The 18,018-nt window shown below is 42.8% G+C and overlaps 2 protein-coding genes across 2 annotated transcripts in view; one reads left to right on the top strand and one right to left on the bottom strand.

Moving 5' to 3' along the window:
• LOC311126543 (NADH dehydrogenase (ubiquinone) complex I, assembly factor 6-like) overlaps positions 1-18,018 on the bottom strand; it is a 308,710-nt gene that overhangs the window by 246,721 nt on the left and 43,971 nt on the right. The gene's annotated exons all lie outside the window — the stretch shown is intronic.
• On the top strand, positions 1,977-5,618 carry LOC311114363 (tyrosyl-DNA phosphodiesterase 2-like). The gene is made up of 6 exons (XM_084157181.1): positions 1,977-2,278; positions 2,539-3,273; positions 3,676-3,767; positions 4,287-4,405; positions 4,634-4,804; positions 4,885-5,618. The coding sequence occupies exons 1-6, from the start codon at positions 2,247-2,249 to the stop codon at positions 5,188-5,190; spliced, it is 1,455 nt and encodes a 484-aa protein (XP_084013307.1). The 5' UTR covers positions 1,977-2,246; the 3' UTR covers positions 5,191-5,618.

Raw genomic sequence — 18,018 nt, 5'->3', positions numbered from 1 at the left:
TGGGTGGTAGTGTCTCCTGAGGCAATTTGCTCTGCAGCTGAGCAAAATGAGTGCGCACTGGTATTCGGGGAAAGTCTGCTCATGTCATGCTGCTCACCATCCCTGTCTGGCCGCAGTGGCTTGCCATCCATGCGAGGGGAGGGAGTGTCACCAGCGGGATATATGAGGGGAGGGGGAGGATATGTCTTCAATATATACCGAATAATTTCATGTTCAAAGATAAAAATGAACCTTATGGGTATAGGCATATTCAACATATACAGTGGGGGAAAAAAGTATTTAGTCAGCCACCAATTGTGCAAGTTCTCCCACTTAAAAAGATGAGAGAGGCCTGTAATTTTCATCATAGGTACACGTCAACTATGACAGACAAAATGAGAAAAAAAAATCCAGAAAATCACATTGTAGGATTTTTTATGAATTTATTTGCAAATTATGGTGCAAAATAAGTATTTGGTCACCTACAAACAAGCAAGATTTCTGGCTCTCACAGACCTGTAACTTCTTCTTTAAGAGGCTCCTCTGTCCTCCACTCGTTACCTGTATTAATGGCACCTGTTTGAACTTGTTATCAGTATAAAAGACACCTGTCCACAACCTCAAACAGTCACACTCCAAACTCCACTATGGCCAAGACCAAAGAGCTGTCAAAGGACACCAGAAACACAATTGTAGACCTGCACCAGGCTGGGAAGACTGAATCTGCAATAGGTAAGCAGCTTGGTTTGAAGAAATCAACTGTGGGAGCAATTATTAGGAAATGGAAGACATACAAGACCACTGATAATCTCCCTCGATCTGGGGCTCCACGCAAGATCTTACCCTGTGGGGTCAAAATGATCACAAGAACGGTGAGCAAAAATCCCAGAACCATACGGGGGGACCTAGTGAATGACCTGCAGAGAGCTGGGACCAAAGTAACAAAGCCTACCATCAGTAACACACTACGCCGCCAGGGACTCAAATCCTGCAGTGCCAGACGTGTCCCCCTGCTTAAGCCAGTACATGTCCAGGCCCGTCTGAAGTTTGCTAGAGTGCATTTGGATGATCCAGAAGAGGATTGGGAGAATGTCATATGGTCAGATGAAACCAAAATAGAACTTTTTGGTAAAAACTCAACTCGTCGTGTTTGGAGGACAAAGAATGCTGAGTTGCATCCAAAGAACACCATACCTACTGTGAAGCATGGGGGTGGAAACATCATGCTTTGGGGCTGTTTTTCTGCAAAGGGACCAGGATGACTGATCCGTGTAAAGGAAAGAATGAATGGGGCCATGTATCGTGAGATTTTGAGTGAAAGCCTCCTTCCATCAGCAAGGGCATTGAAGATGAAACGTGGCTGGGTCTTTCAGCATGACAATGATCCCAAACACACCGCCCGGGCAACGAAGGAGTGGCTTCGTAAGAAGCATTTCAAGGTCCTGGAGTGGCCTAGCCAGTCTCCAGATCTCAACCCCATAGAAAATCTTTGGAGGGAGTTGAAAGTCCGTGTTGCCCAGCGACAGCCCCAAAACATCACTGCTCTAGAGGAGATCTGCATGGAGGAATGGGCCAAAATACCAGCAACAGTGTGTGAAAACCTTGTGAATACTTACAGAAAACGTTTGACCTGTGTCATTGCCAACAAAGGGTATATAACAAAGTATTGAAAAACTTTTGTTATTGACCAAATACTTATTTTCCACCATAATTTGCAAATAAATTCATTAAAAATCCTACAATGTGATTTTCTGGATTTTTTTTTCTCATTTTGTCTGTCATTGTTGACGTGTACCTATGATGAAAATTACAGGCCTCTCTCATCTTTTTAAGTGGGAGAACTTGCACAATTGGTGGCTGACTAAATACTTTTTTCCCCACTGTAAGCCATCGTCACCATTATACCTATTGTTCTGTCGTTGTCGGGTCACTTTCAGTTTCACCCAATGACTGCGTGGTTTCTCTCGAGAGGGGGCGTATTTACGAAGAATCGAAACCAAAGTTTCCAGACTGAACTTCCACTGCAATCCACGGTCGGTCATGAAAATAGTTGTATTTATTTTTATAGTCTGAATTTGAAGATCTGCATTACTATAGCATTACTATAGCATGTAGGATTAAGTAAGCAGCCTAACGTACATGTCACCTTATTTGGAAAGGACCTGTAGGCCTACTCTGTCAGTTGGGAGTAAGTGGAGCTGAATGCAGTTTGTTTTTGTGCCTATGGGTGAAACAGCTGTGTACAAGTGAAAATAAGGTGAACAGAGATGGGGGACAAGCAACAAGACTCAGTGGAAAGGTAAGTGACAAGCCACATAGGCTCTGTCGGTGGGGGCACGGTGTTACAATACCTGGTTTGTGGTGGGTTTGATTCCTGCACGAGCCACATACAGTACTGAATAGTGTTAGCGATCGCATTGGATAAAAGAAAGCATCTACTAAATCAGTGGCCATATTATTATAGGTGTCTGGCATTTTGTAAAGTCAGTTTATTTTCCCATTCATAATTGATTAACTAATACTGCTCTTGTGATCCTCTTATGACACCTACATAAACAGGCCAGCAGATGGCAATAAGAACCAGACGAGTGACTCCTTCCAACAGGTTACAGCCCCTGGAAATTCCAAGGGGAGAAAGAAGAAGAGAGGAAAGAAAAAGAGGAGTGCCGAGAAGATGGAGGACAAGGAGGGAGAGATGGGCAAATCTGCCCCATTGCTGTCTGTCCTGGTTCAACCACAATCAGAGAAATCTAACCCAGCCCAATCCCCATCAGTGCAACCTGACCCACCCTTAGGGCAATCTAATCGAGAGAAACCTACACCAGAGCAACCCAAACCAGCACAACGTAACCATGCCCAACCACCTACAGGGCATCAAAACCCAGCCACGCTCCCTTCAGTGCTACCCAGTCAAGCCCAACCAGAGCAACCCAATCTAGTGCACCCTAACCTAGCCCAACCACCAATAGACCATCTTCCCCTAACCCAGTCAAGGGACCAGCCGCCTCAAGCCCAACCACACCCAGATCAGGGTCCTCCAACCCGGTTATCCACAGATCAGTCATCTCCACAGCAGTCTTCACCAGATCAGCCAGATCAGTCATCTCCACAACAGTCATCACCAGATCAGCCAGATCAGTCATCTCCACAGTCATCACAGTCATCTCTAGACGAGGACAAACATAAGAAAAAGGGAGACCCAAACAAACTCACCCTTCTGACCTGGAACATAGACGGCCTGGACCTGGACGATATCAAGGAACGTCTCTCAAGGCTACTGGACTACCTGATCGAGTGAGTCACATCAACACACAACACATTTCGTCATATAGTCATTAGGGTGAGAAGTTGTGTGTCATTCCCATAACCCACCCTCCCACTAAGTGGAGAGAAGCTGTGACCAATCGGAGGGAGACAGTCGTCACAGTTAATACGATTTTGGCCTATTGCTTTTGAAGTCTGTCCTAGATTCATCTTCTGCACAATTTTCTCATTCACTTTTGTCACGGAGTAAATGCTTTTTACCCTCCCTTTTAAAACTGCACATATGAACCTTTATTATCCATCAAAAACAATGTTATTTTTTTCATGAACTGCCTGGTCAAGTCACAGAACAAAATGATATGTTTACGAGTCATTAAACAACATCTTAGGCAGTGAAAGGTGTTGATTTCTCATGTTCTTTCTCCCTTGAAGGTACCATCCTGACATTGTGCTACTGCAAGAGGTTATTTCACCAATTTACCAAGTTTTACAGCAGGTTCTGAAGCCATATCATGTGTTGCCGGGTAAGCAATAACATTATAAAAACCTTTTCAGTCATTATCCTTGGGCTCCCGAGTGGCGCAGCGGTCTAAGGTACTGCATCTCAGTGCTTGAGGTGTCACTACAGACCCCCTGGTTCGATTCCAGGCTGTATCACAACCGGCCGTGATTGGGAGTCCCATAGGGCGGCGCACAAGTTGTCCAGGTTTGGCCGGTGTAGGCCGTCATTGTAAATAAGAATTTGTTCTTAACTGACTTGCCTAGTTAAATAAAGGTAAAATACATTTATTTTTTACAAAGTCTTGTATTTTGAGAGCATTTCTAGCTTTTCTTTGGCCTGATTTTTTACATCTAAATAAAATAAAATATTTATCCGGGTGGGTCGCAGCACACATCCGTTTTTCTTTAATAATATTTTTTAAAATAATCTATCTCTCAGTATGACATCAAAGCTATTGTGGATTATATGACTGTAATTATGTACTTATATGACTGTGTTTATGGTTAGCCTTCCTGTGTTATGTTGATATGGTCCATCCCAGGTAGTGACAGAAGCTATTTCACTGCCATACTGCTGAGGAAGTCCAGAGTTCAACTTCTAGAGAGTAGCATAGTGAATTACCCTACCACAAAGATGAGGAGAAACCTGCTTATGGCCTATGTAAGAACACTCTCTGTACCTTGCTTTATCTTTTCCTGTCGTCTCTCATTCCATCAAATTTCATTAAGTAATAGAAAATGTGCACAGATATTCAAGTTACACATGCAGATCTCAAGTTACACATACAGATCTCAAGTTACACATGCAGATCTCAAGTTACACATGCAGATCTCAAGTTACGATTCTGCCCTTACTCAGTGTCTCTCTGCTGTCTCTGGCGTGGACCAGGTTTCTTTCCTTGGCCATCCACTGTGTGTGATGACGTCCCACATGGAGAGCATGAAGCCCCAATCCCTGGAACGCCAGAACCAGCTGAGAACGGTGTGGAAGACAATGAGCGAGCAGCCCCAGGACCACAACGTCATCTTTGGGGGAGACACCAACCTCAGGGACTGGGAGGTGAGACAGGGAGAGAGGGAGCGATGTGTTTGACATGTACATCGTGTGTATGTCTGCAATGTGTCTGTGTATGTTTCCAGGTGAAGAACCAGGGTGGTCTACCTGAGGGCATCTGTGACGTATGGGAGTCCCTGGGCCAGCCGGAGGACTGCCGGTACACCTGGGACTGTGTCACCAATGACAACAAGGACCTCCCTTTCCCTGCACGCCTGCGCTTCGACCGCCTCTTCCTGAGGCAGGCCGGCAAGGGGTCAAAGATCAGCCCAGATGGCATGACCCTGGTGGGCCTGGAGAGGTTGGATGACTGTCAACGCTTTACCAGCGACCACTGGGGTCTCCTTTGCACCTTCGTCATGAAACCTCTCAGTCAAGCAACACCTGAATGATACAAAGGGAACTGTTAGCTGTCCATGTCATGTCAGCGCTAGTCAACCTGGAACAGCATAGAAATCTTTGCCCATCTTCTTTATGTACATTGGGAGATTTCGAGATTTAGACCTTGGAACGAACAGGATTATGGGCACAGCAATAGTGATTATTGACTTCAATTTCTATGTTTGGCAACTGCTGGTGTCCCAAGGCACACTTTTCATTTATCCAGCCACATATTTGTCTGCGCCAACAGGTTATGTACCCCATTCAAGGGCACATTCATACAGTCTCTGGACTTGGAAGCAGAAACTAAATTGGCTACCCTCCAGGGTACAGGGCGGCAGGTAGCTTATTGGTTAAGAGCGTTGTGCCAGTAACCGAAAGGTCGCTGGTTCTAATCCCTGAGCCGACTAGGTGAAAAATCTGTCGATGTGCCCTTGAGCAAGGCACTTAACCCTAATTGCTCCTGTAAGTCGCTCTGGATAAGAGCGTCTGCTAAATGACTAATTATTATTATTATTATTATTATTATATAATTATTACAGTATCTGATTATTTTATATCACTGTTTTAAACATCAAAGCAGCTACAAGCCAATTTCACAATAAACACATTTTGTTCCAGACAATTATTTGTATTGACCCACTTTGATATTACTTTCTATGTCATTTTAATTTGCAAGACTGTATTGTTTTAGAGAACAGTTTATTAACTTGCTGTTACTGTAACAGATCTCTACCATTTTGCACTCACAAAGTTAACTTGTCGTGTAATAACAGCCTTAACCAACCATTCAGTAAAAATAGCACAGAAGAACCCCCCCATACAAAACATTTTCCAACTCCAAATTAATGAAGTTAGTTCTGATTTATCTCCACTAGAGGTAGCTCTGGCCAGATCCCAGATCCTCTCACTGCGCCAGACACTGAGAGGAGGAAAATAACCTCCAAAAATAAACTCCTTTATCGCATTAGGAATAAAGACAGCCCTATGAATAATACCTGTCTAGCCCTGATAACACCACCCTCAACAGAGCCACCCTCACTGTGAGAGAGAGAAAGCGTGGGGCATTTATTCATGAAACCCGTGCCTTGTCAATGATATCCATCGTGGCATTAAGCTGCCGAATCAGACGGGAGAAAATACGAACACAAAACAGACTTCAAACTGTTTTTGTGACTACATGACCACATGTATGCTGTTTCCTGGTTGAGACTGACGGTATCTAATATATGTTGTCTGTCTTGACTGTTTCTTTAAGGCTTATCCCCTCTCTTGGAGTTCTCTATTACTGATAACCTCAAGAATGAATGCTCCCTCATTGAAATGCATTGAACATTTTGCTATCAATAATGTGCATCAATGGGTATGCAAACGGAGCAGCTGACTCATGTCTTTTTAGGGAGGGTTTGGCCACAAGGTTAATGATTTGTTTCGACAACCATAGATCATTTGTTTATATTGCTGATCATATATTTATTGTGTTAGTGTGTGTGTTAGGGTGACTTTCTTTATAAAGTGTGTGAGTCTGTGCTTTTGAGTAAGTGTGTGTATGCGTCTTTGTGTGCTATTATGTGTATGATTGTGTGTGTATGCGGTCATGTGCGTGTATGCGCGCTCACGATTGTGTGCGTGTATGCATGCGTGCTTGCGTTTATATACAGTCATTAGTGTGTGTGCGCGCGGACGATTGTATCGGTTTGCTGTGGCTTTCTGTTCCTGCTCAGGTTGTTTCCTGAGTTATCTCCCCTAGGACCAGAGCACCCTCTTGTCTGTTTTAGATGGATGGCAGTATCTTCTGTAGGGGGAGAAATGGGTGAACAGGGCCCCAGTGTTTTCATTTGGAAAATTGATTGGGAGCTCATTTTCTCAGCTGTTTAATCCGAGCCGAATGAAAATATGTCGGCACAGTCGGCCGGAAATTAGGAGAGATGGCAGCCTGTCAACGTGAGGAATTATTTGTTACTGGCTGGTTAGTTTACGCGTATATAAATGCACTAGCACATTCTCCATTAACATCCATAGTAAAGAGCCTGTCAGTCAATCAGCCAGGTGCATTCTGGGACAGTAGCCAAAAATAGGTTTATTTGTTTTGTTTTGGGGAGGTACAGAGAATGACCTGGAAAAGGTGCAAATTCCTCCACGTGTTTTTACACATCACACTCATTCTTTCATGTGATGATGCTGTCTCTTAAGAATGAAGACTAAAGCTGGTTGAAACAATCATGTCTATTTGTTTTATTTTCAAGGTTGTAACCTGACCAAAGAGACATACAGGCCTACAGTGGGGGAAAAAGTATTTAGTCAGCCACCAATTGTGCAAGTTCTCCCACTTAAAAGATGAGAGAGGCCTGTAATTTTCATCATAGGTACACGTCAACTATTTACTTTTTAAAGGATTTTTAATGAATTTATTTGCAAATTATGGTGGAAAATAAGTATTTGGTCACCTACAAACAAGCAAGATTTCTGGCTCTCACAGACCTGTAACTTCTTCTTTAAGAGGCTCCTCTGTCCTCCACTCGTTACCTGTATTAATGGCACCTGTTTGAACTTGTTATCAGTATAAAAGACACCTGTCCACAACCTCAAACAGTCACACTCCAAACTCCACTATGGCCAAGACCAAAGAGCTGTCAAAGGACACCAGAAACAAAATTGTAGACCTGCACCAGGCTGGGAAGACTGAATCTGCAATAGGTAAGCAGCTTGGTTTAAAGAAATCAACTGTGGGAGCAATTATTAGGAAATGGAAGACATACAAGACCACTGATAATCTCCCTCGATCTGGGGCTCCACACAAGATCTCACCCCGTGGGGTCAAAATGATCACAAGAACAGTGAGCAAAAATCCCAGAACCACACGGGGGGACCTAGTGAATGACCTGCAGAGAGCTGGGACCAAAGTAACAAAGCCTACCATCAGTAACACACTACGCCGCCAGGGACTCAAATCCTGCAGTGCCAGACGTGTCCCCCTGCTTAAGCCAGTACATGTCCAGGCCCGTCTGAAGTTTGCTAGAGTGCATTTGGATGATCCAGAAGAGGATTGGGAGAATGTCATATGGTCAGATGAAACCAAAATATAACTTTTTGGTAAAAACTCAACTCGTCGTGTTTGGAGGACAAAGAATGTTGAGTTGCATCCAAAGAACACCATACCTACTGTGAAGCATGGGGGTGGAAACATCATGCTTTGGGGCTGTTTTTCTGCAAAGGGACCAGGATGACTGATCCGTGTAAAGGAAAGAATGAATGGGGCCATGTATCGTGAGATTTTGAGTGAAAGCCTCCTTCCATCAGCAAGGGCATTGAAGATTAAACGTGGCTGGGTCTTTCAGCATGACAATGATCCCAAACACACCGCCCGGGCAACGAAGGAGTGGCTTCGTAAGAAGCATTTCAAGGTCCTGGAGTGGCCTAGCCAGTCTCCAGATCTCAACCCCATAGAAAATCTTTGGAGGGAGTTGAAAGTCCGTGTTGCCCAGCGACAGCCCCAAAACATCACTGCTCTAGAGGAGATCTGCATGGAGGAATGGGCCAAAATACCAGCAACAGTGTGTGAAAACCTTGTGAAGACTTACAGAAAACGTTTGACCTGTGTCATTGCCAACAAAGGGTATATAACAAAGTATTGAGAAACTTTTGTTATTGACCAAATACTTATTTTCCACCATAATTTGCAAATAAATTCATTAAAAATCCTACAATGTGATTTCCTGGATTTTTTTTCCTCATTTTGTCTGTCATAGTTGACGTGTACCTATGATGAAAATTACAGGCCTCTCTCATCTTTTTAAGTGGGAGAACTTGCACAATTGGTGGCTGACTAAATACTTTTTTTCCCCACTGTATAGTAGGACATCCAATTATCGTTTTTGACAGTGTCATTAATCATGCAATTATCACCTTTTTCTATATAAATGTCTATGTCCACTTTCTATCTACTTACAATTAAACATAGTGTGGAATATGATTCACATATGAATTATCATGCAATCTTCTTGCTGAAGATTAAAATGAGGGGTCAAACAACAAAGCCAAAACATGGTCAATTTGCTTTTCTACTGTATCAGAGACTAGGGCCTTAGAATGGTTAATATTGGTAATATGTTATCATGTATTGATATTCACTGTGACTTTAACATCATTCTCAAGGTCAGTCTCATGAGGCACTGGACTGTTCCTTCCAGGGCTCAGCAGGGTATGGAGGCTTTCCCCCATACACTACAAGTCCCTCCCTCCTTCATGTAGTGCTGTGGACAAATGTAGTTCTAATTCCTGTCCACTGCAGCAGTCTAAAGACAGGCCTCTAATGAAGAAACAAATGCCAGTAATATATCTATGTCACCGCATCTTTGTCCTTTCATTGTAGTCCACATCCTCTTCCTCCTCCTCTCCTCCTCTCTCCCTTTTTCACTTTTATCCTCCCTCGCTCCAACTCATTTTCATAAGCAATCGCCCCCAATCCCCGCTGTACAGTAACTGCAAACCATAACCTCCCCCCTTTCACTGATCCTGTCAAAGTTTATTTATTTTTAAAGAGCCTGTCTCAGCAGCTTGGCTTCCCATTGGTTAACCTTTCTGACCCAGCCCACTGATTTGGCCGGGGATAGCTGATTCACAGGAAGGGTACACAGGAAGGGGCTACATAAGCACTTCCTTTCCTACCATTGGCAGCCTCTCATTCAGTGGGTGCAGGTAGAGCACATGTATGTACCCTTAAAGCTAACAAGGATCAATAAATACACTATATATACAAAAGTATGTGGACACCCCTTCAAATTAGTGGATACGGCTATTTCAGCCACACCCGTTGCTGACAGGTGTATAAAATCGAGCACACAGCCATGCAATCTTCATAGACAAACATTGGCAGTAGAATGGCCTTACTGAAGAGCTCAGTGACTTTCAACTTGGCACTGTCATAGGATGCCACCTTTCCAACAAGTCAGTTTGTCAACTTTCTGCCCTGCTAGAGCTGCCCCGGTCAATGGTAAGTGCTGTTATTGTGAAGTGGAAACGTCTAGGAGCAACAACGGCTCAGCCGCGAAGTCGTAGGCCACACAAGCTCACAGAACGAGACCACTGAGTGCTGAAGCGAATAGCGAGTAAAAATCGACTGTCCTCGGTTGCAACGCTAGCCTAACATCACCATACGCAATGCCAAGCGTTGGCTGGAGTGGTGTAAAGCCCGCCGCCATTGGACTCTGGAGCAGTGTAAACACGTTTTCTGGAGTGATGAATCACGCCACACCATCTGGCAGTCCGACAGACTAATCTGGGTTTGGCGGATGCCAGGAGAACGCTATCTGCCCCAAAGCATAGTGCCAACTGTAAAGTTTGGTGGAGGAGGAATAATGGTCTGGGGCTGTTTTTCATGGTTCAGGGTAGGCCCCTTAGTTCCAGTGAAGGGAAATCTTAATGCTTTAGCATACAATGACATTCTAGACGATTCTGTGCTTCCAACTTTGTGGCAACAGTTTGGGGAAGGCCCTTTCCTGTTTCAGCATGAGAATGCCCCCGTGCACAAAGCGAGGTCCATACAGAAATAGTTTGTCGAGATCGGTGTGGATGAACATGACTCACCTGCCCAGAGAGCTGATCTCAACCCAATCAAACACCTTTGGGATGAATTGGAACGCCGACTGCGAGCCAGGCCTAATCGCCCAACATCAGTGCCCGACCTCACTAATCCTCTTGTAGCTGAATGGAAGCAAGTCCCCGCAGCAATGTTCCAACATCTAGTGGAAAGCCTTCCCAGAAGAGTGGAGGCTGTTTTAGCAGCAAAGGGGGGACCAACTCCATATTAATGCCCATGATTTTGGAATGAGATGTTCGACGAGCAGGTGTCCACATACTTTTGGTCATGTAGTGTATATCTGATGTGTTTTTGGACTAGAGAAACGGATACAGTTGTGATGAGTTCTGAGTTTTATTTGGAAACAGATATGAGAAGAGGTGACATACCTTTCTCTGTTCTTACTGTACAATTGAGTCAAACCATCCAGTCTAGGCTGTAACCAGAATGTAATGGCCCTAGGGCACACTGTAAGATCGTGTGACTTTATCTGACCCACTTTGATGCATAGTCAATCATACTAATATGACTGTAATATTGTTCTCAGTGGAATGCTGTGTAAAAGTATCTGATCGATAGTAATCACATTTAGGTTTCAAAAGAGATGATAGAAGACCCTAAGAAGTTATTAAGGGACTTTTCAACCCCCCTATTGGAGCTCAGTCCGTGTCAGAGAGCATATGTGTGAAATGAACTGGGGTCATAAAGGGGTCGTATTAGCCTGCACCACTGGCTAGCTGCAGGAGGAACAGTGGCCTTGCTTTTCCCTCTGCCATAGTGGAGTGGCAGTGGCAAAACACTGGAGGAATGGGGGAGGAAATGTTTTGGAACTGTAGATGTGTGTGAGTGGTCAGAGCTAGAAGGATCAACAAAGGGCAAATTGTTGCCAGCAGCAAAAATGCTGAAAAGACTTCACACACACATCTCATTTCAGAGAGGGGCCACTTTCTAGTTGAAAGGCTTTTTGTTGGGGAAGCTGACCCCTTTGATGTTATCCTCATTCTACCACACATATCCGTCGCTGGGGCTTGCTTGCCTACACTTCCTTGTCATGCCTACCTTGACATGTTAAGACATACTCAGTAGATAATTTCACATTTCCCTGCCATCAGCTGTTGAAGGCAGGTCTAATCTTCCAGGTGACATATTTTGGCCTGATAAGCAGAACCTGTCAATAAGGATAATGGTTTAGAGGTGCCAAGATAACAACTTTGAAGAGAGGAGGTTTGGATGGACTGAAAGATCAGAAAGTAGATAGAATTGCAACACACCCACAGACACCCTAAAGCTTAGGTAAGGATTTTATATGAAATGTGGGATTTTATTTCATCCTTCCACCAAGGATACCTGTAGTTGGTATTTCATCTCTCTCTGTGCCAAAGGTGTAGCGGAGGTCAGCTAGTCGTAGACAGATAAGCAACTGGATTTTCCCTGGACAGGGCTTTAGTTCTAGTTCTCAACTAGCTAAAACTTATCAGGTGGCTCTATAAGGCAGCACATTTAGATTTGGTTTTACTTATTTGACCATTTAAAAACACAATTGAGCCATGTAAGTGGATACACAACATTTAAGATCACCACAAACAAGTTTACAACTTATTTCCATTGTGGTCCTTACAAGTTGATATCGGACCCATCTTGGCAGACAATGGCACCAGCATCCAAATATACCGTAGACAAATGGCTGCCCATTTTTCTTATTTTTGAACAAAGTAAATCATCATAAATGAGAACAATTTGTCTTATAATACCACTTAATCATCTGTCTATCACCAAGTCTGATATCATTACCAAGGGTGTCATCATTAAATAAAAAATGTAACTATCTTGGATAAATAGTGGTATTTGTTTGACATGGTGGGCTCATTTTGAAATATTTGGACTGAACTCCATAAGAAAGTTAGACTTCAATTTTGAACTAAATGCTCACTACACGTTGATTTGAACAGTGAAGACAGAGGTCAGGTGAGAAGTGATTTAGTCAATTTCAAGATAAGAATAATTAAATGGCCATGATTGCAAAGACAGTCACCATTTTATTGTACAGGGTATTCCAGTATGTGGCCTGAGTTGGTAAACAGTCTGACCCTCTGGGGACATTTAAGGATACCGCTCTGGACATCATGTTGCATTTTGATTTGATTTGAGCTAATCCAGATGGCCCAGGTACAAAATCATTAGATTAGGGTGGACAGTATAATGGGTAGGATTATGCAATCCAGCTTAAAATGAGATCTCCCTAGTTTATCGACACATTATGTAAACGTATTTGGGGTTTCAATGATAATGAGTTCCTGATGGTTTGTCAGGCGATGTTCACCTTCCATAAATGCTGAGAACAGTGACAATAGACACATCCCTTAGCTAAAGTACACTGTACTAAACTTCCTGCTGTATTAAACAGTATTTGATTGGATTTATTTGATTCTTTATCCAGGAAGTCCCTTTAAAATTAAGAGTATATTTAAGCAATAAGACCCGAGGGGGTGTGGTATATGGCCAATATGCTACATCTGAGGGCTGTTCTTATGGACAACGCAACGCGGAGTGCCTGGACACAGCCCTTAGCCGTGGTATATTGGCCATATATCACAGACCCCAGAGGTGCCCAACACACCTCCAGGCTGTGTAAGGGCTATTTGACCAAGAAGGAGAGTGATGGAGTGCTGCCTCAGATGACCTTGCCTCCACAATCCCCTGACCTCAACCAAATTGAGATGGTTTGGGATGAGTCGGACCGCAGAGTGAAGGAAAAGCATCCAACAAGTGCTCAGCTTGTGTGGGAACTCCTTCAAGACTGTTGGAAAAGCATTCCAGGTGAAGCTGGTTGAGAGAATGCCAAGAGTGTGCAAAGCTGTCATCAATGCAAAGGGTGGCTATTTGAAGAATCTCAAATATAAAATATATTTTGATTTGTTTAACACTTTTTTGGTTACTACATGATTCTATATGTGTTATTTCATAGTTTTGATGTCTTCACTGTTATGTAGAAAAAAGAAAAACCCTTGATTGAGTAGGTGTTCTAAAACCTTTGACCGGTAGTGTACATATGAGCTGTGATAGCACATTCTATGTCCCACCAAAATGTGTATGAAATGTTTTCCTAATCCAAACATTTAGCTAACAGGGTAAGCTGTGCTCTTTCAATGGACTGTCATTATAATTCGTTTAATTGTGTTAGTATCCCATGGTGTATAATATAGTAGTATAATTATAGTCAAGAAGACATGGCCATTGACTTGTTTTTTCATCAGTACAGACAGACAGAGAGTACACACACACGCACTGACACACTTGCACACACGCACAGGCTTAGGGAGCAGTGCATTGAGATGGATGGCAAAGTTGATTTCAGAACCATAGACAGTGTTATCTGAACTGCCTGAGTGAGAATGGGAGGAGAGAGTCTGAAAGAGAGGGGAGAAAAGAGGAGAGAACAAGATTACAGAGCCATGAGGAGAGCAGAAGAGAGAAAGAGGAGGAAGAGAGAGAGGTGGTAAAGGAGTGAATAGCTGAGAGGAGAGAAGAGAAGGAGAGAACAAGATGAGAGAGCCATGAGGAGAGCAGAGAGAGAGAGGAGGAAGAGAGAGGTGATAAAGGAGTGAAGAGCTGAGGGCAGAGAAGAGAAGAGGTAGAGGAGAGCAGGATAACAGGAGAGAAACAGAGGATGTATATTTACAGGGCCCTGTCCTTGGAGGGACCTCTGTGTTAATTCCTGAACTAATGATGACAGAGGCAACAGCTGTCGCATTGTTCTGCCCTGAACATTATGTTAATGAGATTTTACTATTCGCCGAATGCACGGTATAACTAGCCGATTAAACTCAACTCCACGATTTACGATGGAGTTGAGTGGCGACTAGTGTTGCCGACTGGAGCTCCGACGCCACATAACATCTTATCACAAACGACTGATTCAGCACCGACAGAATAGCCCGCAATTACACAGAACAATGTTGTTTGTAATTGCGGGCTATTCTTTGGCTGCTGACATCAATCGTTTTTAATTTCATGTGACGTCGGAGCCCACACTAGTCGCAGATCAACTCCATCGTAAATCGTGGAGTCGGCTATAGCATAACAGGCCTACTACTTACTGACGTATACTGGGTTATTCAGGAATGAGGCCTGGTTTAGGACGTCATAAAATATAGTCTAAAAGTGTCCTTCCTTCCTAATTTCTACCGCTTCTATAAATTGGACCATTGGACCAATCGTTAGCTAGAGTAGTTAGACAAGCAGTCAGACAAAGCAGTACGCTCAAGTTCACTCACATCAGTGGGTGGGGCTATTCACTGGTTAAGGCTTGAAAGGCACAATCTTCATGTGGTTATTTTTAATACTGCGAAAAGGCACTGGAGTTCTGTCTCAAGGCTACAATTTAGTATAATTATCTTCAGAAATCAATGTAATTGTGATTCAAATAACTGGAGCTTTCAAACTTTTCTTGCCCAGGCCCCCCTGCCCAGGCAAACCGGGTGACCATCATATGTTAGCAAAAGATCAGATGAATGATAAGTAGAAGTAATCAACATTTAAAAAATAATAGATTTGGTAGAGAGTTTCATTATTTTGACCTCCCCACAGTTCATTGGAAGAGGACGTGTAAACTCTAACACAGTCTATTAGCTAGAAAATGTATCTTGGCAGCTTAGAGAAAATGTTGCTTTTATAAGGCACATTTTCTGCAATTCTACACATTTTTCCATGAGCTGAGAGAAAATGTGCAGTTTTGAATCTAATTTCCAGCAATTCTACACAGTTTGGCATGGAGCTAAGCAGGGTTGGGGTCAATTCAAATTTCATATGAAATTCCAATTCAATTCTTGAATTCACTCATGAAGTGGAGAATTGAAGTTGAATTAAATTAGAATTTGTAAAAATCTTCAGGTTATGGAATTGGAATTGAGTTTGTAAAAACATTTAATCTTTGGAATTCAATTGGAATTCAATATTTTGTACATTTCCCAGTTAATGGATTTAATGCACATAGTATCAACAATTTCTACCTGTATTGCTATATTTCCAGTACAACTAGGCTGTCTGAACAGTGACATGATCAGCTTGAAAGCCAGAGGGAATTGAATTCGAATTCGAATTCGAATATAATTTTGGGAATTGACCCTAACCCTGGAGCTGAGAGCCAATTTTGCAGTTTTAAAGCTAATTTCCTGAACTTCTATGCATTTTTCCATGGCTAATGCTGTGTTCCCCTGTTCAAATATTATAACAAAATCAATGGGCGTGTGCCCTGAATGCCCGGAGTTCTCAAATATGGTATCATTAAAAAAATATGTGTAATTCAATATATTTTCTGCATGCTTTCTATCTGGTTTTGGTCATTTAAGTTGAACTAAAACAGTTTTTCCATCCAAAAATTGAATTTTCTATACAAAATAAACCATGTAATTAGCTCCAATTACTATAATTTCCTCAATATTAAAAGGATAGTTCGAGATTTTGGCCATGAAGTCATTTATCTACTTCCCCAGAGTCGGATGAACAGGAACAGCTAGCATGCTAAATGTTCCTGTAGACTTCCAGTCATTGCGCTAGTTAGCATTGGCTCTTGAAACTACCTCTAACTTCCTTCATACTGGACGCAGAGACAGAAAAATGGTATCCCAATGGTATTCTGTTGCAGCTAGCGATATTCATAAAAGAAATATGTTTCACATAAAAAATCCACACACACAAAATAATTAAATAATCACGGACCCCCTGCTCTACCTCAGCGGACCCCAGTTTGAAAACCCCTGACATCACAGGAGGCTGCTAAGGAGAGGACGACTCATAATAATGTCCAGAATGGCGCAAATGGAATGGCATCAAACACCTGGAAACCATGTGTTTGATGTACTTGATACCATTCCACGGATTCTGCTCCAGCCATTACCATGAGCCCATCCTCCTCAATTAAGGTGCCACCAACCTCCTGTGCCTGACATAGAGGACAAGTGAGTGCTCAAGGTTCTGTCATCTACATATTAGTATGTAGTCAATGAAAGTGAAATGGTAAGCTGAAGCAGTTACATGATACACATTAAATATGTTGTGCTATTACAAATAAAATGACTTTGCACATTTTCAGTTTCTGTGTCTCCTACAAGTATGAATTAAATGAAGAGGATTCCAAAATCAAATAAAACATGTAAAAATATTAAATTAAAGAAGGAATAAACAACTCAAATATTATACCCCAAGCACGGGAGGTTGGTGGCACCTTAATTGGGGAGGACGGGCTCGTGGTAATGGCTGAAGCGTAATAAGTGGAATTGTATGAAATACATCAAACACGTGTTTGATGCCATTTTATTTGCTCCGTTACAGACATTATTATGAGCTGTCCTCCCCTCAGCAGCCTCCACTGACCCCAAGGTATACAATTGTATGCTTTTCCAAAGTACTCCTCTCCAGGCTACGTCAGCCAGGAGCTAGTGTCACGCACCAGACACTTCCTCGGTAGTCTGGAGACGAGGTTAGCAAGGAGTGGGAAACAAGCCAGAGTATGTAGTGGGGCTGTGGTGCTTTGTATCTGCAGCATCACAAGTGCATGATCAACAGTACCAGCAACTATGTGACAACACAGCTCAGTCTGTATGTACAGTACTATACAGGACAGGGCTCGTCAGCAGTTAAGGCAGATTCAATTTGTATTGTATTCACTTCAGAAGGAATGGGTTCATTCTAAGAGCATAAAAAGACAACAGATTCTGTGACGTGTTAATTAATTAATTTGATTTATATAGCGCTGTTTCTACCAACTGAGGTACTCAAAGCGCTTTACATAGTAGGGGGAAACACATCTAAATACACCGCGGGCCAATACACGGTTGGACAGTAGGCCGCAGAGACTTTGAATATGTGGAAATGTAAATGTGTGACTTGTGTGCTAACTTTCCAGTTTTCTGTACTGCATGAAATATACACTGAGTGTACAAAACATTAAGAACACCTTATATTGAGTTGCACTACCTTTTGCCCTCAGCTCAGCCTCAATTCGTCAGGGCATGGACTCTACAAGGTGTCGAAAGCGTTCCACAGGGATGCTGGCCAATGTTGACTCCAATGCTTCCCACAGTTGTGTCAAATTGGCTGGATGTCCTTTGGGTGGTGGACCATTCTTGATACACACGTGAAACAGTTGAGCGTGAAAAACCCAGCAGCATTGTGTTCTTGACACAAACCACTTAAATATTTTGTCTTCCCATTCACCCTCTGAATGACACACATACACAATCCATGTCTCAATTGTTTCAAG

This window comes from Coregonus lavaretus (assembly GCF_964263955.1).
Source record: "Coregonus lavaretus genome assembly, chromosome: 3".
Classification (NCBI taxonomy): domain Eukaryota; kingdom Metazoa; phylum Chordata; class Actinopteri; order Salmoniformes; family Salmonidae; genus Coregonus; species Coregonus lavaretus.
Note: the sequence above shows the minus strand (reverse complement) of the source record. Positions and strands in the feature narration are given on the sequence as shown.

Coding starts and splice junctions, on each gene's coding strand:
- LOC311114363 (XM_084157181.1), top strand. CDS start 2,247: ATGGGGGACAAGCAACAAGACTCAGTGGAAAG. Junction 3,768..4,286: donor GCCATATCATGTGTTGCCGG/GTAAGCAATAAC, acceptor GGTCCATCCCAG/GTAGTGACAGAAGCTATTTC. Junction 4,406..4,633: donor GAAACCTGCTTATGGCCTAT/GTAAGAACACTC, acceptor GGCGTGGACCAG/GTTTCTTTCCTTGGCCATCC.